Source organism: Mesoplodon densirostris, chromosome 7 (assembly GCF_025265405.1).
Source record: "Mesoplodon densirostris isolate mMesDen1 chromosome 7, mMesDen1 primary haplotype, whole genome shotgun sequence".
NCBI classification, from domain to species: domain Eukaryota; kingdom Metazoa; phylum Chordata; class Mammalia; order Artiodactyla; family Ziphiidae; genus Mesoplodon; species Mesoplodon densirostris.
Genome location: NC_082667.1, coordinates 60806550 through 60830939, shown reverse-complemented (window position 1 = coordinate 60830939; position 24390 = coordinate 60806550). Strand labels below are relative to the sequence as shown.

Sequence of the window (24390 nt, the reverse complement as noted above, 5' to 3'; positions counted from 1 at the left end):
AAGGTTCAAAAGTCTGGTTGAGAAGATCAAATGAAGATGGAGATTGTTTTGGCTCAGATGCTATACAAGGCTCTCTGGAGTGGGTGTGGAGGGAAGAGGTCAGGGAATAGCTCTAGAAGGAGTGATGATGGGAAAGGATTACTTAATGAGGCTAAAGAATACATGAGGCCTGAGGAAATAGTACTTAGGCTGAGATTTATGTTTTGCTATCCTTCCTCCTATGAAAAGGAGCTGGAAGGTCCATTACATCAAAAACTGAATTTGAAAGTCCTCAGAAGTCAGAAGTGGCCCAGGCCTCTTCCTGGTCAGGAAGAGGGGCAGCTTCCTATTCTTGATGAGAGTGGGCGTTGGATTTGAATTTAAATAGACAATAATCCCCTAAGGAGAAGTGGCCCTTGGTGTGGAGCCTGACATAATTTAATGAGTGAAAGACCAAATGCAGCATGGAGTGCCCACAGGCCTTCTCCTTTCTTTGAGACTTACCTTGGCCTCAGAAGTCCTTAAAAGCTTCATCACCTCCCCTTCTCGAGCATAATCCAAGGGTGTGTGTCCCATTTCATTCCTCTGCAGGGGATTAGCTCCTGGCAGGAGGAGAAGGAGAAACAGAGCCTCTATAAGTGATCAGTGGGCTCTCGGCCTTCCCTCAGAGGTGGCTTGTGCCTTGATTTCAGTGTAAGGAATGCCCACAGAAATATGGAGCAACAGAAACCTAAGAGATTGAAATACATGTTAAGCTACTTTGAGAGAGGAGTTCTCAGTCCTCTCTGACACAGAGGTCAGGGTACTGAGGCTCCTACATGGGCATGCACACATGTGCAGAAACACACCACCCACGCAGAGAGGTGCCACCCACACAGATATGCTACACACACACACAGGTGTGCTGTGCATACAAAAATACACACAGCCAAACATGCTAAAAAATACACCGAACACGCACATAGATTAATAATACATCCCAACACCAATGCATTATTCATTTAAATGCCCGCATTATCAAATTCGTTTGTACACAGACGAATATTCATTCATGAAAATCATACAAAAATCTAAAGCACAGAATATACCAAATAACAGTGAAAAGGCCCCCTTCCTTCTGCTCTTTGCCTCTCCCTCTCCCTTAATGCTCTCTTCCTTCTGGACACTTCCTGTCTACCAGAGTCAGCTGAGTCCTCTGGTCATCATCAGCAACCTGGCTGTGCCAGCCCTCACCGGTGCTACTTGTTGGTGAGTTTGTGCACTCAGGCAGGCATTTCCTCCAATCATTAGTTCCTATGATTTGAAGACAAAGAACTTTAAGTATAACAAAAGTAAGAGGCTTGCTGGGGGCCATGCATCTACCTTCTCTCACTTTTAAGTGCTGGCAGCTGATGAACCTTGAATAAAGTGTCCACTTGGTGCAAAGCCCTGTGGACAGGCAGTCGTGGAGTAAAGGCTACTCTAACCCCCATGCTATCAGAATCTCCTTCCCAAAGCCTAGGTCTGAGCACCTCACTCTCCTCTTCAAAAACTGTCCATTCCATTCAATTTGCCAAATCTTGAATGAGTGGGGCCTGGGAACATCGAAGACTCAGATCTGGCCCTGCTCTTAAAGCACTCCTCTCAAGAACTATGTGTTAAATGGAACATTAAGGTAGTGGTCAACTAGTATTCCTTGATCTTCTTTTTTGCTAGGGAAGTGTTGTCTAGAAGTACAGAAGAGTTAAGACACAGTCCCTGCCACAAGGATATAATAAGTTGGCTGGGGACACTAAATACACAGGTAAGGCTGTGTCACCATGAGGCCTGGCTCAGGGGGATGTCCAGCCACTGTTTGTTGATGGACAATCCCAGGCTGAGGAAACATTTATACCACGACATAAAATCATTCCTATTGAAACTCTCTGCTGCTTTTTTTTTTTTTTTTTGCGGTACGCGGGCCTCTCACTGTTGTGGCCTCTCCCGTTGTGGAGCACAGGCTCCGGACGCGCAGGCTCAGCGACCATGGCTCACGGGCCCAGCCGCTCCGCGGCATGTGGTATCTTCCCAGACTGGGGCATGAACCCGTGTCCCCTGCATCGGCAGGCGGACTCTCAACCACTGCACCACCAGGGAAGCCCAACTCTCTGCTTCTTAAAGGACCATAAACTTACTGACAATGGCAAACATTCATTAAGCATTTACAAGCGGCTGTCTGCCTGGGCTGCAGAGAAGAGGTGTGGGAGGACGAGGGGAAAGGAACAGAGAGCAGAAAGTATGATCCAGGCCAAGGAAACTTATTGTCAATAAGAAAAATTAATACTTTTATACATGATCCTATTTTCTAATAGAAATCTGGTACAAAATATTAATATAAATAATTTTACTACAATATAATTCACATACCATTTAAAGTATACAATTCAAAAAAATAAATATACAATTCAGTGGTTTTAAATGCACTTACAACATCGTACATCACCACTATCTAATTCCAGATCACTTTCATCATCCTGAAAGGAAACCCCGTCACCATTATCAGAGACACTCCTCATTCCCCTCGACCCCAGCAACCATTAGCCTACTTTCTCCTTCTGTATTTGCCTACACTTGACATTTCATATAAATGGCATCATACAACATGTGGTCTTTTCAGTCTGGCTTTTAAAATTTAGCATGTTTTCAAGGTTCATCCATGTTGCAGCACGTGTCATTCATGCTACAACATGAATGTAGGGATATAGCACGTACTTCTTTCTTTTATGGTTGAATAATATTCCATTCTGTGGACATACCCCATTTTGTCTACCTATTCACCAGCTGATGAACATTTGAGTTGTTCCCCCCTTTTGGCTGTTATGAATATGCTGCTACTAACATCTGTGTACAGGTCTTTGCATGGACGTATGTTTTCATGTCTCAGGTATATATCTAGAAGTGGTGATGATAATAAGAATAATAGCCACTGGTATTTACTTACTATGTGCTAGGCACGGTGCTCTGTACTTTATATACGTTATATCATTAAATCCTTACAACCATCCTGAGGGGCAGGAATTAAATTCCCATACTACAGACATGGAAACTGGGCTCAGAGGAGTGAGACAACTAGCCAAGGTCACAAAGTTACTTGTTTGGAGCAGGAGTCTAATGCTGGTCGACTACAATTCTCCACACTCCCACCAGGGCAGCCAAGACACACCACTGGTGAAAAATGATTCTGTGTTTTTTTTACTGCTTACAGGATAAAATACAACCTTCCTAATAAGGAAGGTGCCTGGGTTCTTCCTAACTAGCAGGCAAGTCCTCAGAGGCTCAGTTGGAGCCTCATTTTTCCTTTCAATTCTGTTGGTGCTTACTGGGCACTGTGTATCAGCCCCCTGTATATAGGAAGATGGGGGACTGCCAAAGCCAATGAAGAGTTTTCTTTTTTACATTTCTTGACCACTCTGTAGCAACTGATACCTTGGCCACTCTCTCCTTTGAGTTCTAAAAAACACTTTTCAGGTTTTCCTCACACCCTGTGACCGTTCCTTCTCTCTTCTGCAGGCTCCTCTTCCTGTCTTTAAGATGAGGTCGGGCTTCCCTGGTGGGGCGGTGGATAAGAATCTGCCTGCCAATTCAGGGGACACGGGTTCGATCCCTGGTCCGGGAAGATCCCACATGCTGTGGAGCAACTAAGCCCGTGCACCACAACTACTGAGCCTGCACTCTAGAGTCCGCATGCCACAACTACTGAAGCCCGCATGCCTAGAGCCTGTGCTCCGCAACAAGAGAAGACACCGCAATGAGAAGCCTGTGCACCGCGACAAAGAGTAGCTCCCGCTCGCCGCAACTAGAGAAAGCCCGCGCTCAGCAACGAAGACCCAATGCAGCCAAAAATTAAAAAAAAAAAAAAAAAAAAAAAGATTAGGTGCCACCTAGAGTTCGAGTCTAGGCACAATTCCAGCTCTCCAGAAGCTAACGGGGACCAGAGGTGACCATGCAACTACAACTCAGGCTAAGTGTGATCAGTGTGCTGAAGGAGGGACAGCAGGACTGTGGAGGCTCAGGAAGGAACACAGCGCTAAGGGGCTTGTTCACCTGGCCCAGTTTTCCCAGCCCAGCCCTGTTCTCTCTGGTGCTCAGCACTGAGGACTCGACGGGCAGTGGCAGACATCATCTTCCCCTTCCCCAAAGCTCTTGGACCACAGCTAGGGAGGGTCGAAAGAGAGCTACAATCATGTAGTGGAAAGGCCTCTCCTTTCTCAGGTAGCCTCAGGGGGAGCTCTGTCACTAAATATGGGCTAGAGTGGAAGGGAGATGAGGGAGAGACCTCTGGAAGGGAAAGAAGAGAAGGACAAAGAGAAAAGAGAAATGGTTAAGAAAGAGAGGGGAAAAAAATTGGGAGAGAGAAGGGGAGGGGGAGAGGAAGAGAGGTGAGAGAAGAAGATAGTGGAAGACCAGAGGGTGAGATTAGAAGCTTCAAACAAGTGCTGTCAGTGATCTATATTTGCTTACAGAATGAAAAATGCGTGCCATAAACATTGGCCACTGAGTAATTTCTAGTAGGAGTCGTGTCACTTCTCATAAAGGATGGGATGGGGATAGGTAGGGCATCTCTGCACTGGGGCCAGCCAGCACAGGGATGCCTTTTAAAGCAGGGCTGGGCCTGTCACCAGCCCAGGAGGCTCTCAGCTAGGCCCCACCCCAGCCACCCCCAGCGGGGAAGGCAGCCAGGCTCCCCAAGGTTCTGGAGCCTCAGGGCAGCACGGCTGCTCCCACTTTAGGAAGGCTGAGGCAGGGGCATCATGGATAATGTCCATCTAATATTAGTCCCCCAGCCCCTGCACCCTTGCTCTGATGCTCTGGCTTGACTAATTGCTGTAATAATTGATAGAACCTGACTTCTACAACTGATCGATTTCACCTCCACGACCAACGGCCACAAACCATTACACTCCAATAAATAACCACGTTGGGCCTCACCCGCCTGCCCTCTCCAGGGGCATCAGGATGGCCCATGCCCTGGCCTGACCTCGCCTTGCCTCCCACCCAGGGCCCCTCCGGGCCAAGCAGCTGGTCTAGAGGGTCAGGCTTCTGGGAATAAGTCAGAGGGCTGGGTGGAGGTGGGGAGCGCTAATCGCAGGCCATCCGTCACCTCCCACTGGCTGTCTGGGGCTCAGGCCAACACCTGGAGCACCCCAGGCAGTATAGTGCAGGACCCCTCCCCTCCTCTCCCTGCTTCAGATTAGTGTGTCCCAGCTTATAATATTTGATAAACAGAAGATTGGCTCCCTGGCAGCACTGCTGCGGCTGCGCCTGCCCCCTACAGCTGTGGAAGGTCACTCATTGGGGAAATATGTTTCTGTCAGTGGTATTGAAAAAAGTTTAGTGGAGTGACAGGCCTCAATTTTTCAAATTTTATTAACTCCATCCTCTTAACCATTTGTCTTGAATTCCTTCAGATTCTGGGGGATCTGTCAATAGGGCTTGGGCCAGGAAAGTAGGATGGGGGTGGATGGTCCTGGACTGGTTCTGGCTGGTGCCAGTGACAGGCTTGGGTCTCAACACCCAGGGCAGGATAAGGCAGTGAAAATGGTATTGATGGGAGAGGAGGCCTGGCCCACGGGGGCTCAGGGAGCCTGCTGCTCTTCTCTGGTACAGCACCTGCTTTAGGTTTGACATAATCATAGGCTTTCTGAGTGGAAAAAGACCTTAATGATGAGCTCTTCCAATTCCTTAAGAAGAGACACCCCTACTACATTCGAAACAGGTGGGTCATTCTGGCTTCCCTGAACATGCTCAGAACCCAGTCCCAAGCTCATGGCCTACCAAGGGGTTCCCGCTACTAAACTGAGGGCAGATTCTTTTCGCATGAGCCCCAACCTCTCTCTCCAACCCCACTCCCACCTTGGACTTCCTGTAAACACCTGTTCATCTTTTAAGACTCAGTTCGGGCTTCTTCTCCAGGAAAACTTCTTTGCTTCCCTACCACCCCAGGTTTGGTACCATCCTTTGTGCTCCCACAGGCCCTTCTGCTTCTATCTTACTACACTGATCCCTGTGTTAAAACAGTCTGTCTCCATCCAAGACCGAGAACCCTCAGAAGTCAGGGACCATGGCTGATCCACTGCTATATCCTGACTACCCAGCACAGGGCCCGGCACAGAACAGGTGTTCAATGAGATTTACCAAATGAACGGACTTCTTTCTAGGTGCTATCTTCTGAGGGCACACACAACATGGCTGTTCTTCCTGACCCAGAAAAGCCCTTCTCACAGCAAGTGTGTGACCATGTTCTTTGCTCCTGTGTGCCAAAGCCCCCAGTCTCTTTGCTGGTTCTAGACACCTCTTTGTCTGGGTGACGGATCAGGTCAGGTCAGGCTCCGACACCCACAGTGTTCTGTGGGTGGGAAGTGGGGAGGAAGTGGTTGGAGAGAGAAGCCCACTTGCCCTTCCTGGGGAGAGCGCTAAAATCAGAGTGGGAGATGGGATTCAGATCTTCTCTGTGCTGACAGCAAGCCTAAGGTGGGGAGGGGAGGAGGCATGTTACTTCCTCCTCCCTTGACACCACTCTGTTCTGGCCCTCTGCTACCTCTGAATATCAAAGAAGATGATGTGTATGAGACAGCTTAAAAAAAAACCAGTAACTGTCCTATACAAATGTGTGAGGCTATATTATCAATAATATTGACATGCTCACCCACTCCCTCCCACCCCCCACAGTTCTATCAGCCATCGGGGCCTTCTAGTGATCCAGATCTACCACCACTGCAGTTTCCATGATTCACCCCTTCCCCTAACTGCAGCTGGCTCCCTGCCCCCTAACAGGGCACACGGCCTGAGAGCCAGTGGGGATGGGGGTCACCACTCCCTGGCTGTATGACTGGGGTCCTGCTTCATTTCTCTGGTGGTAATGACTGCTGCCCTGCCTACCTCTAGGGGTTTTGTTTGAACTGAATAAGATAAAAAGCTTGAAAACTATTGGGGCGGGGGAGAAAGATTGTACTGGCTGTACAATGCTCTTTGTAATAACTTTTGCATTCACTCTTCCTTTCCATTTTTACTGCTGGCTCCTTTAGCACCTTCATCCTGATTTTCACTATTTTAACAGTCTGTTTACTATTTCCAATTAGAAGTTTTTGTTGAATGTAAGGGAAATCTTTCCCATGATCAGAGACATCAATGTGGAGCCATCCATTCTTTTTGGCTGCAAGCTCCCCATCAAGGAAGCGCTCCAAGAGAGATAGGACGACCACATGAGAGATGCCATGCACCTGTCCCACCTCCACACTCACCTTCACTCACCTCCACACTGTTGTCTGGGACACTCCTCATGCCTGGAACCCCACTCCTTGTCTCCCTGACTATCCAGACCCTACCCCTTTTCAAGGGCCCTTCTCTGGGAAGTCTCCTCACCCTTCCAGTTCTCAATGCTCATCATCTACGGGCTCCTATTATCCTCCCCCCACTCCTCCCTTTTCTGGGAGTCCATCTCTGTTTAATCTTCAGAGCTAGTCTGTGTGTAGCTCCTCAGGTCAGAGATGGACTGATTCTTCTGTGTGTTCCCAGAGGCTGAAGGTGAGAGAGAGGAGCCCTGTCCAGAATGCTGCAGGCAGCACAGCAGCACTGGGAACAGAGCTGAGATTCCTGAGCTTTTCCCCTAAACCAACCACTGAGCATTCTCAACAGAATCCATACACCCGCGCACATGTGCACCTGCAAATCAGCCTCCCTGGTAACCGAGAACATTTACTGAGTTTTTTTCTTTTTTTTAAGTATTTATTATTTATTTATGGCTGTGTTGGGTCTTCGTTTCTGTGCATGGGCTTTCTCTAGTTGTGGCAAGCGGGGGCCATTCTTCATCACGGTGCGCAGGCCTCTCACTATCGCGGCCTCTGCTGTTGCGGAGCACAGGCTCCAGACGCGTAGGCTCGGTAATTGTGGCTCACGGGCCCAGTTGCTCCGCGGCATGTGGGATCTTCCCAGACCAGGGCTCGAACCCGTGTCCCCTGCATTGGCAGGCAGATTGTCAACCACTGTGCCACCAGGGAAGCCCTACTGAGTTCTTATTATGTGCCATACCCTGTGCCAACTACTTCCTTCTATTTAATTCTTAATAAGAATTTGATGAAGAAAGGAGAGGTATAATTTTTTTCCATTTCACAGATAACTGAGTCCAGTGGAAGAGCAAGGTGAAAGGAGACTGGCTAACATTTGTTGGGTGTTACGGCCTTTATATACAGTTATTCATCATTCAAAGACTGAGAAAACGGAAGCGGGGAGAGCTGAAATAATCTGCCCACAGTCATGGAACTTATTATACTATTTTCTCTTTTGTATATGTTTGAAATTTTACATAATAAAAAAAATTTTTTTTAAAGAAGATAGGTCTGGTTTTCCACCACACAGTGCTACCTTCCAAAGGCCTGATGACTCAAAAAGAGGCAAAAATCGTCTTTCCTCTTCCCTTCCTATGTGCTCAGATGATCCAAAACCAAAATGGGGGTGGGGCGGGTCTCCAGAGGCAGGTTTGGGACAGACAGCTTTGTAGAAGGGTATGAAATGGAACTCCTTTTCCTCCCATTCAGGGCTCCCCTGTCTGGGGTGACAGAGGAGCCCCCAAACAAGTCATTTAGAAGTCCTAGCTGGCCCCCAGAATGTCATTTGGAAGTCCTAATTCTCTGACACAGTCTCGGTGGGAACCCTTGCCTTCAGGGAGGTAGATTTCTAAAATTCATGGAACAGAGAGCTACTACCTCATGGCTCCATCATTAAAATTCACTGAGCACTGACTTTGGGCCAGGAGCTGGGCACGCAGTGGAATCAGACTTGTTCTTGCCCTGGGGGAGGACCCAGACTGGTAGGAGACAGACAGCGACAGAAACAATGACAATACAGTGTGGTGTCAGGATGAGAAGAGGATGATGAATCCCTCCCCCCACTCCAAGGGAGCCATACACAGTGTAGCTGGGGAGATGGAAAAAGAATACCAGCTTTAGAGCAGAAGGTGCTATAATAAGAACTAAGGGAAAAAAAGACTGGAGAAAGCCTGGAGAGGGGAAAGTCAGAGCTCAGGGTCATGGAGACTGAGTGGGAGAGTGTAAGCTAGAACCCAGGCCTTCCAGTCCAGGGCTCTTTCTACTTGCCTCGAGCCTTACCCCATGAGCTTTCAGTTCCAGCACTGACCAGAGGGACTAGACTACACTGGGTTTTCACCGTTCTCTTCAGTGTGTCAAACGCCTCTTTGCCTACCACTCAGACCCAACATTCTGCAAAGACCAGCTCCATTTCCCCTGTCTCGAAGCCTTCTCAGACCACTGCAGCTTACGTGGACAACTTCCTCCTTTGAAGCCCTAGAGTACTTATCTGATCATACACTTTTCACCCATGTGTGTCTTGTCTCCAGAAGCAAATGCATTACTAAAGGGATGCTTTGTGAAGGCCTAGAGAAGGAAATGGTGATGATCCCTAGGCATCAGGATGGGTTCACAGAAACCAAGTCATGCCAGACTAACCTCATTTCCTTTCTTCATCAGGATTACATGTGTTTGCTTAAGCAGGTACAGTTAGGGCATATGTAGACTTCTTCAGACATGTGCTGGGGTGTCTCAGGACAACACTGAGGACACAATGGAGAAATGTGTGCTCCATGTCACTACAGTGTGGAGGGTTAGTCAGTGACTGGTGGACTAACCAGACCCAAGCGGCAGGGTGGAGTGACTGACAGATCAGAGGTGAAGAAAAAGGAAGTTTCCAATGGCAGCAAAAAGGCTTGGTCCTGGTTCAGCATGTTGACCCCTGACATGGGGATGGCCTTTTATTGTGTTCAACATGTCTATGGATGTCAGATTAGGGTGGGAAGAGTACCAAATACATGTGTGGAAGATGGACATTAACAGCTAAAACACATGAGATGAAAATTAATGGAGATAAATGGGAAGTCATGGGTTTTGGATGACAGACAAAGTGGAGACTGTTCTGGGAAGAGTGATCAAGATAAGAAAGGGTTTAGAAGCCATGTGAGAAACACGGTTTAAGGAATTGGAGGTTTAGGCTAGAGGAAAGATAGCTCAGGAGAACATGCCTGAATTTTCAGGTATTTGAAGGGAGAACATGCCTGAATTTTCAGGTATCTGAAGGGCTATCATGTGGAACAGGAATTAGATTTATTCTACATGAACCCAACAGTAAAATTAAGACCCTTGGAAGCAGATTTTGGCTCAATATTAGAAAATTCTAACCATTAGAAAATCCAAAGATAGAATGTGAACAGCCTCAGGAACAAATGAGTTCCCCAGCACTGGAAGTGTTCAAGCTCTGAATGGGTAACAATGTGGTAGGTCTACTACCTACACATCAGTTTACAGAGGTTTTTTTTTTTTTAAGATTGTTAATTTGTATTTATTCATTCATTCAGAGATACCTTTGGAGAGCCTTCTATGCATCTGGCACCATGCCAGGTGCCAGGGACAGAAAGGTGAATAAGAAGACACTGTCCTTGCTCTCAGGGAGCTCCTGATCCTGCTGAAAGCAGATGGACAAGTTTATTTCAATATATCTTATGCCTTGATTACAGGCCTCAGGGCAGAGAAGGTTGACTTCAGCTCAGGTTAAATCAAAGAGTTCCTATGGAAATTCAAACACATGTTTGGTTACTAAAGGTCATAGTTTAATCAAGGCCAAATCATTTGTGTAAACCAACTACTGGCTGTGGGAATAGAAGTGTATACTGAAGCACAATCTGTGAATTTTTGTGCATGGTATTTTGCTCTTACAGTCCAAACTGGTCTTTGGCTGGGACTTGTTTATGTATCTACAGATTGTCTTACAAGTGGCTGTGGTGTCAGGGCAAAGTGATTTAGCCAGTGGGGCTACCCAACTCTCCATTTCTTACCCACCCTATGGGGACTGCTTCAGCACAGACATAAACATGCTCCTGCTGTTACCTTATTGCACTCATCACATGGGGAGGCTAGAAGGCTTGATTCAGGGATATGATTGGATTTTAAATCCCAGTCTCCCAGGATTTTAATTACTGGTCTGGGGCAGCAGGGCTAGGCACTGGCTGCCTTTGGATGGAGGAGGTCGATACGCCACTCCACAACATATTGAGCCACAATGCCTGCAGACTCTATTTCTCTATTTAATCATCTTTTGCAAAATTTACAGTGGAACAGGAGGGATCAATACTGAATTTATCACATTCTCTTGTAAATATGAGCCAGGAAAGAGTTCCAGGCAGTTTGTTACTGAATGGGAGGGAACACGTCTGTGTATAGCTGGGCATTAGGAAATGAGACAAAATCCATACTTCTTGGCATAAGCTACAGATGCTCAGCCAGTCTCTAAAAGCCTGAAGACAAGTTCAATGGGAAGAACACTGATCCATTCATTCATGTGATCAACCAACCAACATTCCAGAGCACCTATTTTATGCTGAACCTTGTATAGGCTCCAGGAACACAACTGGAGCTCTGCTCTTGAGATCATAATCACAAATATCACAGTGGCTCTGCCACTTACTAGTGGTGGAACTTGGGCAAGTTACTTAACAGCCTAATGCCTTTGAGTATGCATATGGAAAATGTAGGTAATAAGAGTATTAAACTTGCAAAGATATTTTAAGTACTGAAAGGGAGAAAAGCCTTAGTCTAGAGCTTGGTACAAAGTAAGAACTCAATAAATGACAGCTACTGTTATTTTTACTACAATTACCATTATTAAGCATTCCTTCCTATAATATTTCTCACTAATGGTGTATGTGTAGAGATGGAGGTGTTGAGGAGGGAGCCAGCCACCCCAACTCTTTAGCAGATGGAAGGGAGACTGAGTGGCCTTCCACAGGTTAGAGACCTACTCAGGCCTACTGGCAGCAGAATCAGAGGAACAGAAGGAAGAGGATATATGAGGAGACACATGCTAAGCTCTGTTTTTTCAAACTTCAGTTGTAATCTTTAAAACAATAAAACAGCTTCCTAGGGAATTCCCTGGTGGCCCAGCAGTAGGGGCTCGGTGCTTCCAATGCAGGGGGCAGGGGTTCAATCCCTGGTTGGGGAACTAAAACCCCACATGCCATGCGGCTCGGCCAAAAATAAGCTTTCTAAAATTGCTGTGGGGTAACAGAGTGAGAACTGATTCACTTCAGGTAGGCAAAACCAGTAAAAGTGACAAGAGACATAAATGAGTTGGCTCTTGAAGGCTAAGTAGGGGTTTGATAGGTGGTGAAGTGGGGAAAGGGCATCCCAGGCACAGAAAAGTGAATGAGCAAAGGTTTGGAGGCAGGAGAGACTCCATGCTAGGGAATGAGTAGTTGAGTGGGCCTATGGCAGAGACAGTTCCTGTGTCCCCAGGCCCACCTGGCTGCAGGCATGCCCCTGGTAAGCCTATCAAGCTCTGGTCCCAATCCTGAAGCAAACAACTGTCCCCTGCCCCTCTTGGAGATAGGGTGGTAGAAGATTCCTGGTGGACTGCAGAGAGACTTGCAGGCTGGGTTAGGCATGTGAGCTTAACTCACAAGCATTAGAAATTACTGAAGGTTTCAAAACAGGGGGGTGGTAGGGTTTTTCAGGGTAAAGGTTTGGAAAGGAGCCTAGAGGTAGGGAGACCAACAAGAAGTCTCTTACAATAGTCCAGGTGAGAGTGATGAAGTCTGAACTAGGATAGTGGGGACAGAGGAGAGAGGATAAATTTGAGAGAAAACTCTAAGAAAGATGGGCTTGGTGGAAAGTGAGGATGAATTCATCAGACACTTATAAACACTTTCTTGTTTGGGTGACCAGTAATGATGATGCCATTCACCAACTAGGGAATACAGAAGAAAGTATGAGGAGGGCGGGGCTTGGATACATTGAGCATGAGATGTCTACAGAATATGAAGCATCAGCAGAGCTACTAGAGACATGAAAATGCCTGATGTGTTCTAAGGAAGGCAAATATGCAGGCTGGTCTGGTTAGAAAAGAGGTGATACAAAAGCATGGAAATGAACATTCAAATGTATCGAATATTTCACGTACAGAGTTAGGTGAGGAAAAGGGCAAAAGCAAAAACTCCTGCCAAAGATTTCTGTTCAAGGCAAACCTAAGGTAGGGGTTTTCTAGATGAGGGATAATGCTCTGAATAGCGTGTGACATATGCGCTGGAAGTATGAGGATCCTTAGTTCATTTTCATTTGGGGCAAGTTTCCTGTATGTTGTGGGCTTTCAGTAGGCCAGCCCCTGTGCTCCCTACAATCCAGCACAGACTATGCTCAGGAGTGGCAGCAGGCTCCGTGACCAGAAAGCAGCTGGGAGCAAATGTCAGCAAGGAGGGAGAGACTCTGGATAAAGCAGAGTTCAAAGTGAACTATAATAAGAGCCTGGGTCCCCGGGCTTCAGCACCCCTCCTCCCCTTCCTGCAAATGACAGCTGAGACCAAGGCAGCCAAGCCTGGGGTCTGGGCTGAATTTAGCAGTCATAATTATACTGCTGACGTCGGGGCAGAGCCACAGTCTCTGCAGAAGGCAGCAGCTTTTGTTCATGCGCTAAAAGCACACCATCTTCAAACATGCTAATCGCATGTCTGCTTCCATCTAACAACACTGAAGGAGGCTGAGGAAAGGGCACACAATGCCCACACATCTGGCTAATTCAGTTACGAGGCCAATCAATCTTGATGGGTTGTCTATAAAATACCAACCACCCCAAAGGACTGACTTGACCAGATGTTTAAGCTTCTGTGGACCAATCCCAGCCTAATGTCCATAGCAGGGAAGAGGGGGTTATCAAGAGATGGCTTAGGCTTCCACTCACATGTCTATTCCCAAAGCTAAGTAAAGCCTTCTGCTTGAATGAGAAGTACCAGCACGTCAGAGTGGTGGCTGAGCCAGGCTAACTGGAATGAAGTACACTCAAATATACAGACTTCCACTCTGACCTTAAGGAAGACAGGAGGCCTTATTTACAGTTGGCTTTGAGAACAGCTACAGAAACAGAAACTGATGAAATAGTTTTGCTAACTGCACTTCCCAGAATGGAGAGAATACAGGAGCAATTCAGGAATACAGAGGCAAGTATCTTTTTTTTTTTTTTTTTTCCAGTACGCGGGCCTCTCACTGTTGTGGCCTCTCCCATTGCGGAGCACAGGCTCCGGACTCGCAGGCTCAGCGGCCATGGCTCACAGACCCAGCCACTCCGCGGCATGTGGGACCCTCCCGGACCGGGGCACGAACCCGTGTCCTCTGCATCGGCAGGCGGACTCTCAACCACTGTGCCACCAGGGAAACCCTACAGAGGCAAGTATCTTTAACTATGATATTAAATGCCACAGGCTGCAGTTCTGGGCACAGGAACTGTTCACCACTGATGTCTGCTTTTCAACCCCCCATCAAGGTTGAAAGGAATTACTCATCTCCCTCATAGAACTGTTGCCAAAAAAACCAGAAACAAACAAACAAACAAAAAACCAGGAGCCACTGCCAAACGGACTCTTCCAGTTAATACTCCTTCCTTCATGCCCAACCACAGTCAGCAGGCAATAGTCACTGAAAGTATAAGTGGAAGGGTAGTGGGGAGATTAGGAAAAGGAGAAGACAGGGAATAGACTTGAAATCTATACCAAGAGGACCATTTTCAACCCAGAGCTTCTTGCTGGTGCTAATGATTCCACTGTTTCTCAAAAGTGCTTTTCCCTAATTAATTCTAAGGACTTTACCAAGTCTGTCTCAGAGTTGAAGCTTCATGACAAACCAGATGGATGGACTTGGGTAAAGGAAACCTCCAACTTTTTAGAAAGTGGTGAGAGAGAAGCACATTAAAAATGAGGGTTTGGGCTTCCCTGGTGGCGCAGTGCTTGAGAGTCCGCCTGCCGATGCGGGGGACGCGGGTTCGTGGCCTGGTCCGGGAGGATCCCATGTGCCGCGGAGCGGCTGGGCCCGTGGGCCATGCCTGCGTACCGCAAAAAAAAAAAAAAAAAAGAGGGTTTATTGTGATAGCCCATGCCCAGAACAGTACCTGGCACTCAGTGGGAATTTAATAAATATTTGCTGACTGAATAATTATGCCCTACTTATGATGCAACTGAGCTATGTTCCTTCAATGTGTTTGTCAGGAGAGGCCTCCTGTAGTCCCTGGTAATAATGCTGAACAAAATCACTCACAGAGATCCGGGGCATCTTCTCTCAGCCTGAAAGAGAAGGGATGAAGTGCTGTTGGGAGGTAAAGGTATGGACCTCATTACTACCCACACCCAGAAACCTCTTCTTCCTCTGCCCATGGCTGTAGTAACCAGTGCTGCTGACCAATCCTGCCTCCTCTGGATTCTTTTCTACCTTGATTTATATGATACACAATACCTAAACCTTTGTCTCCTTTGCAGGTTCCTGTTCATTCTTCTATCCCAAGTCATGGGTGACACCCAAGGCTGAGTCCTCAGCCCCTGTCCCTTTCTCTCTGTATCCATTCTCCTTTAAAAAAAAATAGTTCCAATTTGCACAAACTATCCCAGTGGTTCTCAGTCCTGGCTGTACATTTAGGACTATATGAGAAGTATTAAAACCACATCAATCCAAAATGGGAGAAAATATCTGAAATATATATCACAGATAAATAGCTAATATTCTTAACTACAAAGAGCTTTTAAAAATCAAGAGGAAAACAAAGACCAAAAGTCCTAGAGAAAAATGGGCAGAAGACATGAATAGGCAATTGACAAAAGGAGATAAAATGGCTCTTAAACATTTGAAATGATGCCCGCTTCAGTCATAATAAAAGAATCAAACTAAAACTATACCAAAATACTGTATCTCACCTATTAGATTGGCAAAAATTCAAAAGCTTGGCAATATACAATGTTGACAAGGCTGTGAGAAAACAGCCACTTTCATACATTACTAGTGGGAATGCAAAATGGCACAACTTCTATGGAGGAGAAATTTGCGGTATTAACCAAGGGCATACATTTATCCTTTGACCCAGCAATATGACTTCTAGAATTTTACTGTAGAGACGCACCTCCCACAATCCCCAAATGTATGTGCAAGAGGTTATTCACATAGCATTATTTGTAATTGTAAAATAATGGAAATCAAGCATAGGATATATAGCACATACACACAATGGGTTACTATGCAGCTGTAAAAAATAAGGAAGATTTCTGTGAAATGATATCAAGTGAATTTTAGGAAATATGGTTAAGTAAAAAAAAGCAAACTTCAGAAGAGCATATATAGTATGCTTCTATGTAGGAAAAAGGAGAAATAAGAAAACATACATATATTTGCTTATATGAAGAAATACAGGAAGAATAAACCAGAAAACAATCAAAACTGGTTATCTACAAGGGGTCAGGGCTTACTAAGGAGAGCAGAAAAAGGTTGAAAGGGACACAGGAGGGAGTTTTACTTCTCTTTTTTGTACAGTTTTTAGAAAAACGTTAATGTTCTACATATTCAAACAACAAAATTAAAACAAGGAGAGGTAGAGGAGATAAACCCTAAAACTGAAAGAATATTAAAAAAATTAACCCAACTGTATTTCAAACGAACAACATAAACACCCTGAAGGGAAAAACACCCACCTAAGTAACTGAGGAACCAGTATTTGACTATATACCCTTAGCCTTGGATGGAGTAGCTGTGAGAACTGTAAACAAATTCTGACCTGAACTCTTTTTTTTTTTTTTTTTTTTTTTTGCTGTACGCGGGCCTCTCACTGTTGTGGCCTCCCCCATTGCGGAGCACAGGCTCCGGACGCACAGGCCCAGCGGCCATGGCTCACGGGCCCAGCCTCTCCGCGGCATGTGGGATCTTCCCAGACCGGGGCACGAACCCGTATCCCCTGCATCGGCAGGCGGACTCTCAACCACTGCGCCACCAGGGAAGCCCTGACCTGAACTCTTTTAGTAGTTTGTTTCCTATAGTGGTTTAGCTAAAGTAGGTCTGAAGATTTTTTTAGATGTATTATAGGATTAAGCAAATGAGTACATGTATCAGTGCTGTTTGGAGCCAGAATTCTCATTACAGAAGAAGGGGCATAGAAATATGAAATGTGTGAAGACAAGGAAGAACGCTGTAACAATGGACTGGAATGGGAGGTATCAGTGTTCTCAGGACCTCTAAAATAGGTATGTGCATATGCATATATGTGTGTATATGTATATGCATGTGTGTAATAAGCACAACTATTACTCATGTTTTGGTCTCTAATACAACTGCCCAGTAAAAAGTTGTAGGGCTTTCAGAGAAATGGCTGATTCCAGGTCAATGGCAAGGTGGATCCAAGGTAAGACTGAAGCATCTTGCTATGCCAGAAAATACGGAAATTAAAAAAAAAAAAGATGGGGGTATGGCACCCTGGCCAAATCTGAGACAATTTTAGCACCAACGTAACAACTAAGGTCAGTAATTAATTCTAGAACATTAAAACAAGAGTATCCACAAGCACATTTTGACAATAAAGAGATAAATGGGAGAAAAGGGGTTCTTGTTGACCATAGAATGCCAGGTGCTGACTGGTCAACTGTGGAGTGAGCACTGGAGTTGGGAAAGATGTAAAATATTCATTTTGCAACCATCATATAAAGATTTATTCAGGAAAGAACCATCAGCGGATGCTAAGTCTAGGGGGGAAATTTTGATGAAAAGGATAGTTGAATGGCCTTCAAAATGTCTCCCCATAGACTTTATTAATTTCAAGGGAAAAACTAATAATGATACAATGGAGAAACTGGACAATACTTGGGTTAGAGATAGGGTGGGAGTAAGACTTTTCACTGAAAACCCTTTTGAATTTTGTACTGTGTACAAGTTAACTATTCAAAACTATTAACTGTTCAAAAACAGGAAGAAAAATAAAAACATTTATAAAATATCTCTGATAGTGTGGTAGATAAAATAATGGCCCCCAATGATGTCCACGTTCTAATCCCTGGAACCTGTGAATATATAAAGTTAACTTGGCAACGGGGAATTAAGGTTTCTCATCAGTGACTTTGAGATGGAAAGAGTATCCTGGATTATCCAGGTGGGCCCAATGTAATCACAAGGGTCCTTTACAAGTAAAAGAGGGAGGCAGAAGGGTCAGTGTCAGCGTGATGAAATGTGAGAAAGACTTGAGGGACAGTTGCTGGCTTGAGGATGGAAGGGGACTGAGACAAGGAATGTGGGCTGCCTCAAGAAGCTGGAAAAGGCAAGAAAACGGATTCTGAGTCTCCAAAAAGGAACGCAACTCTGCTGACACCTTGATTTTTGTCCAGTGAGATTCATTTCAGACTTATCTCCAGAACTATAAGATAATAAATTTGGGTTGTTTTAAGCTGCTAAATTTGTGATAATCTGTTTACAGCAGCATTAAGGAGGATACATAGGAAAAGCTACAGTGGTTGCCTCTGAGGAGGAAGACCAGGCATGTGGAAGGCAGACTTCCTTTTCACTATACAACCTCTGGTACTTCTTGAAATTTTTATTTTTTACCTTTTTTTGAAGTAAAAATCACTACAGTTGCTAAACAAGCCAACAATAGATAATCACTTCAGGGGCTCTCTACTGACTTCAAAGTTGAGTACAAGTCCTCTGGCTCACCCCCAAGGCCCTCCACACTCAGGCCTCCCCACCCACCATCCGATAGGTGGCCAGTTTCTTCCAGGTCTTGAACATGCAAGGCTCATCTCTGCACCTCCCACACCTGACAAGCTTCCCTCCTCCCCACGCTGCTTTGAATTCTGCCTGTCCTTCAGGATCTGCCTCCAGGTGCCCTCCTCCATGAAGCTTTCTACAATGCCAACACTCATCTTTCCCCTCCTCACCTTATTCATTATACTTACTGTTTTTTCTGACCTTTGCTTACATTTAATTTAGTCCTGTTACCTACTGTCATGGTGTTTTCAGTGTGCTTTGTGTCTGGGCCTTTTCACCAAACCAGCACTCTACAGGGTGCAGTCTGAAGGAAGGGCCTGTATCTTTTTTTTCTATTCCTGTAATGCCTAGTGCCCATTTATAAATGAACTTAGCAAACATTCAGTGAGCATCTACATGTGCTAAGGATAGTGCAAGGTGTTGTGGATGTAAGCCCTGCAGATCCAGACCCTACCTTGTGTAATGAAGGTGAGATCTATTAATCAGATAACTGAATAGCTACATGCTGTGGTAAGTGATATAAAGAAATTATACAGGCTGCTTTAAGAGCAGAGGAACCTAGAAGAGGGATGCCAGTGGTCAGCTGCAGGAAAATTAATAGTTGCTGAATAAATATGAATACTTAGATTTGCAATTAGATAAATCAAAGAGCAATTATTTATCAGAATCACAAAATTTGAAAATGGAAGGGAGCTTTGAGATCGCCAACTAATAATCACCAACTTAGACCAACTAATTTTACAGATGGGGTAAATGAGGCCCAGTGAGGGGAAAGGGACTTATTCAAGGGCCCACCACAAGGTCAAGTTAGTGCAGGTCACCGGACGCCCAGTCAGCACTTCCCACTGCACAGGGTTCATTACTTCAAAGGGAGTTTCTGAAGGATTCCTGAAGTGGCAGGCTCCTTTCTTCTGCTACACTTAAAAGAATTCATTTCCAAAATGATGTTCAGGAAGGAGTCTGTGGGATCAGCCTACAGAGAGCACCTCTGCTGTGTTCTCCCTGGGACACTTCTAGGCCTCTGTGTAGAGGAAAAGAGCATGTGAATACTAGAAGCAAACTCTTTTTGGGAAGGGAACCTCGGTTCTGACCCATCTGACCCTGGAATGGGCCTCTGTTGCTACTTTGCAGGCTCTGACCTTCAGACTGATGTTCCCCTTCTTAAAACACAGTGCTGCCCTTTCTCTGTGCATTCTGCCCAAGAGCACATTCACTGGAGGGGCACGAGTGGGCTGGCAAAGGGCAGTTGGCCCTGCCTTGGGAAATCGGAATCCTACTCAGATGTTTCCAGGCCCAGTGCAGGTGGAGGAAAGCATAGAACGCAGAACAGACCTGGCCCAACTGATGCTGACCTCTCCCTCACCCAAGGGAGCCTTGGCCTCCAGCTGCCACTGTTGGCGGTGATGAGCTCATGCCAGATACCAGCCAGGCTCATCTGAGGACTGCTTGGAGCCGATTAAAGCCTTGATGAAATGCGGGTGCCTGGATGGCAGGTGGCTCTGGAGAGCTTGGGGCTCTGGTGCCCGGGCGCTCTCATCTCTAACTCAACTATGCAGTGACTCCTCTATGTCCATAGGATCTGGGATACAGAAACACTTTTCCCTGGGGACAGCAAGGACAGTTCATCATTCTGCACTGACTAGGCCAAGGGCAGAGGACAGGACTCAGGGTCACTGAGGGACCCTTTTAGCCCTGACCTACCATATGAACTGCAGTAACACCACAGAATTCCTCCATTCCCCAAAATGCCCCTGACTGGACTGCTGGGTCCTTCTGGATGACTAATGGCCATCACTCTCCACAGGCTTTTCTCAAGTCAAGTGACAGGCTAACATCTACACTTCAGGTTTCCATGTATATGCTATTTGCTCAGGGAAGACCTCCCTCACCTTATTCAGACTAGATTAGGTCTCCATTACACTCTCCTAGTACCCTCTACTTTTCATTAATACTACTTCTTTCAGTGGTAATTACTTAATAATTTTGTGATTATTTGCCTAATGTCTATACTCTGCCAGACTTAAAGCTTCATAAGAATGGGGAGTGCAGGAATTCCCTGGCAGTCCAGTGGTTAGGATTCCATGCTTTCACTGCCAAGGGCGCAGGTTCGATCCCTGGTCAGGGAACTAAGATCTCGCAAGCTGTGTGAAGCGGCCAAAAAAAAAGAAAAAAAAATGGGGAGTGCTATACTTGTTAAGGTAATAACTGGAAATCAATAAAAAGACCAGTATGGGCAAGAAAAAGTTTTACAGGTAAGTTTTTTTTTTGTTGTTGTTGTTGTTTTTGTTTTTTTTTGCGGTACGCGGGCCTCTCACTGTTGTGGCCTTTCCCGTTGCGGAGCACAGGCTCCGGACGCGCAGGCTCAGCAGCCATGTCTCATGGGCCTAGCCGCTCCACGGAATGTGGGATCTTCCCGGACTGGGGCACGAACCCGCATCCCCTGCATCAGCAGGCGGACTCTCAGCCACTGCACCACCAGGGAAGCCCTACAGGTAAGTTTTTAATAGTATTCTTTAAAAAGAAACTTTTATATACAACAGAGGGGCCCCTCCTATACACCACATTAGCTATGGGACCAACTGGCTTTACAGCCTGCAACCAGTTACCCATCCAAGCCAATCTTTTCTGGTTTTGAGTGGCATGGAGGATTTTCTTCCTTTTTGTTTAAAATAGCATTATATACTATAAAGCTCACCTATTTAAAGTATACAATTTAATGGGTTTTTAAAAAAGTATATTTACAGAGTTGTGCGACCATCACCATAATCTGATTTTAGAATACCTTCATCATCCCCAAAAGAAACCTTGCACCCACTAGAAGTCACTCCCCAACGCTCCCACAGAAAACTGCTGGCATGGAGGGTTTTTAGCTCTGTGTCCAAACAACCAGAAGAAAACTTTAGCATCCAATCATCTGACATGATTTCTTCGCCATACAGATGAAAAAAGTGATGCCACAGAGGGGCTGTGATCTGCCAGAGGCCCTACAAGGGTGAGATGGTGGCAGAGCTGGGGCAGATCATGGTCCCCAGCGCCTGCATCCTAATGGCATTGCTTTGATCTCTCTGCCATGTAGTGTGTCTGTCTATCCCAAACTGTTTACCCCACTGGACTTTAAGCTACTTGAGGGCAGAGGCTATGTTCCGCTCATTTGTCTTCCCCTCTTGCCCAGGAGTACCATCAGAGCAATGATGCTTAAAGTGTAGTCCACATACTTGTGCTGGTCTGTGAACTTTGTTACTAGTCATCGGTGAGACAAGCACAGTAAGTGAGAGTAAGTGTCTGGAAACTTTTATAGCAACTTAAGAGTAATTTTGTCTGTTGAACCTAATGACAAATTTGGGCCTGTATTTTTTTTTTTTTTCAGTACGCGGGCCTCTCACTGTTGTGGCCTCTCCTGTTGCGGAGCACAGGCTCTGGACGCGCAGGCTCAGCAGCCATGGCTCACGGTCCAGCCGCTCCGCGGCATGTGGGATCTTCCCGGACCGGGGCACAAACCCGTGTCCCCTGCATCGGCAGGCAGACTCTCAACCACTGCACCACCAGGGAAGCCCAGGGCCTGTATTTTATATGCCCTTTCAAAATATATTTTTTTCTAATAATTTGTTTTCATCATATTTTACAAAAAAGAAAACCTGTAGAAGACAGGTTTTTCAGATAGTTTGAGAAGCACTGCCTTAAAGCAACCCCTTCCCCACTCTCTTCTGCTTCTCCTTTTCCCTGTTTCCTTGAATCTCTTGCACTGGCTCCTCTTCTCATGCTCACACCTGATATGTAGGTTCTCTCAGTTGTGTCCTTGGGCCTCTTTAGCTCGACAACTTTCCATGGACAACTCAGACTAAGCCAGCTTCCACCACCCCCAAGAGACTGACAACGCTCGAATCTTCACGCCCAACTTACAGTCCTTTCTCTCCTGAGCTTCAGACGCATTCTCCAACTGCCTGCTACACATCTCTACAGGAGTGTCCCACAGGTTCCCCGGCTGGTCAACAGCTATTTATTAGTCACCTACTATATGCCAGCTGTGAGGTTTTTCCCTAGGAGCCGTGAACATGGCAGTGAAATAAATAGACAAGGTCTCTGTGATTACAAGGCTTACATCCTAGTGGCGGGGAGAGAGAGATGATAAACATGCAAACAAACATGATCATTTTAGGGACCGATAAGTACCATGAAGAAGATAAAATAAGGTAATGTGACAGAAAGTGACTGGGGGGCTTCCTTGGTGGTGCAGTGGTTAAGAATCCTCCTGCCAATGCAGGGGACACGGGTTCGAGCCCTGGTCTGGGAAGATCCCACATGCTGCGGAGCAACTAAGCCTGTGCGCCACAACTACTGAGCCTACGTGTCACAACAACTGAAGCCCAGGCGCCCAGAGCCCGTGCTCCGCAACTAGAGAAGCCACCGCAATGAAAAGCCTGTGCACCACAACGAAGAGTAGCCCCTGCTCGCTGTAACTAGAGAAAGCTTGCGCACAGCAACAAAGACCCAACGCAGCCAAAAATAAAATTAATTAATTAAAACAAAAAAGTGACCGGGGAGCTATTTTACTAGGGTGAGGCCTCTCTGAGGAAGAGACATTTGAGTTGAGACCTGAATTCCCAAGGGGCAGAGTGTTCCCATCACTGGGAGAGGTTGGTACAGAGGCCCCGAGATGGAAAGGAGCTCAGTGTGCCTGAGGGGCGAAAGAAGGTCAGTGTCACTGGACAACAATGAACAAGTGGGGTGAGGGAGTAGCTAGAGATGAGGTCACAGAGACAGGAAGGGTCTAGATAACATAGAGCCTTGTAGGCTCTGGTAAAGGATTTGGATTTCATTTTGGCTTCACTGGTATGCCAAAAGAAGATTTTAAATCGCAGAAAGACAGGGTTTATTTTTAAAAAGATCCTCCTGGCAGTTATGTGGAGGATGGATTCATGGAGACACAAGTGGAAATGGTGAGACTACCCAGGAAGCTGTGGTGATCATCCAGGAGAACTGCATTGTGGTCCTGAACTGGGACTAGAGTTTGACTAGAGGCAAAAAAGGGATGGTTCAAGATGTACTTTAGAGGTACAGCTGACAGGACTTACTGAAGGACTTGATAGGCAGTGTAAGGGAGAAAGAGAATTCAAGGATAACTCTAAGATTTGTGGCCCGAAAACTAGGTAAGTGACAGTTACCATTTACTGAGATGGAGAAGACTTGGGGGATACCAATTTTGGGAGAAAAATAGAAGTATATTTTGGCCATGATGACACTGAGACTGAGGAAAGAACTGGAGCCGGGGAAGTGAATTAAGTGATTACCTATCATTTCTTTTTGAGGACTTTTAACCATGAAGGGATGCAGAGAAGTGAGGTAGCAGCTGGAGGTAGATATGGGGGTCAAGGGAAGTTTTTAGTTTGCTTTGTTGTTTAAGATGGGTGATATTAAGGCATGTTTTTATGCCGATGGGAATGAGCCAGCAGAGAGGAGAAAAAGGATAATGTAGGAAAGACAGGGGATCACCGGAGGAGCAAAGTAATTGAGAAAGAGAGAGGAAATAGGAGCCTGAGACCAAAAGCAGAGGTGATCTTAGGAACTTCTTCCACTGCAGAGAAGGAAGGCAGCATACAGGAGTATAGGTGCAGGTAGGCTGGTGGAAGTGGTGGTGGGAAGATAAGGTAGTTTCCTTATGACTGCAATTTATTTTCTCTATGAAGTGTGAAGTGAGATCATTAGTTTGGGAGTTGGGGAAGGAGAGTGCTGGAGGTTTGAGGAGAAAGAAGTATATAAAAGTGGTCGTGATCCAGAACAAGACTGTGATTTTACTCAAGAAGTGTAGCGGGGTGGCTGCCAATACTGAGTGTCTGAAATT

General features: G+C 46.0%; 1 protein-coding gene across 1 annotated transcript in view; it reads right to left on the bottom strand.

Annotated features, from left to right (window-relative positions):
- The window catches only part of CLPB (ClpB family mitochondrial disaggregase), a 148362-nt gene that overhangs the window by 39608 nt on the left and 84364 nt on the right, over positions 1–24390 (bottom strand). Inside the window, exon 6 of the mRNA XM_060104923.1 lies at positions 484–581. Coding sequence (XP_059960906.1) covers positions 484–581 — 98 coding nt within the window. The remainder of the gene's footprint in view (positions 1–483; positions 582–24390) is intronic.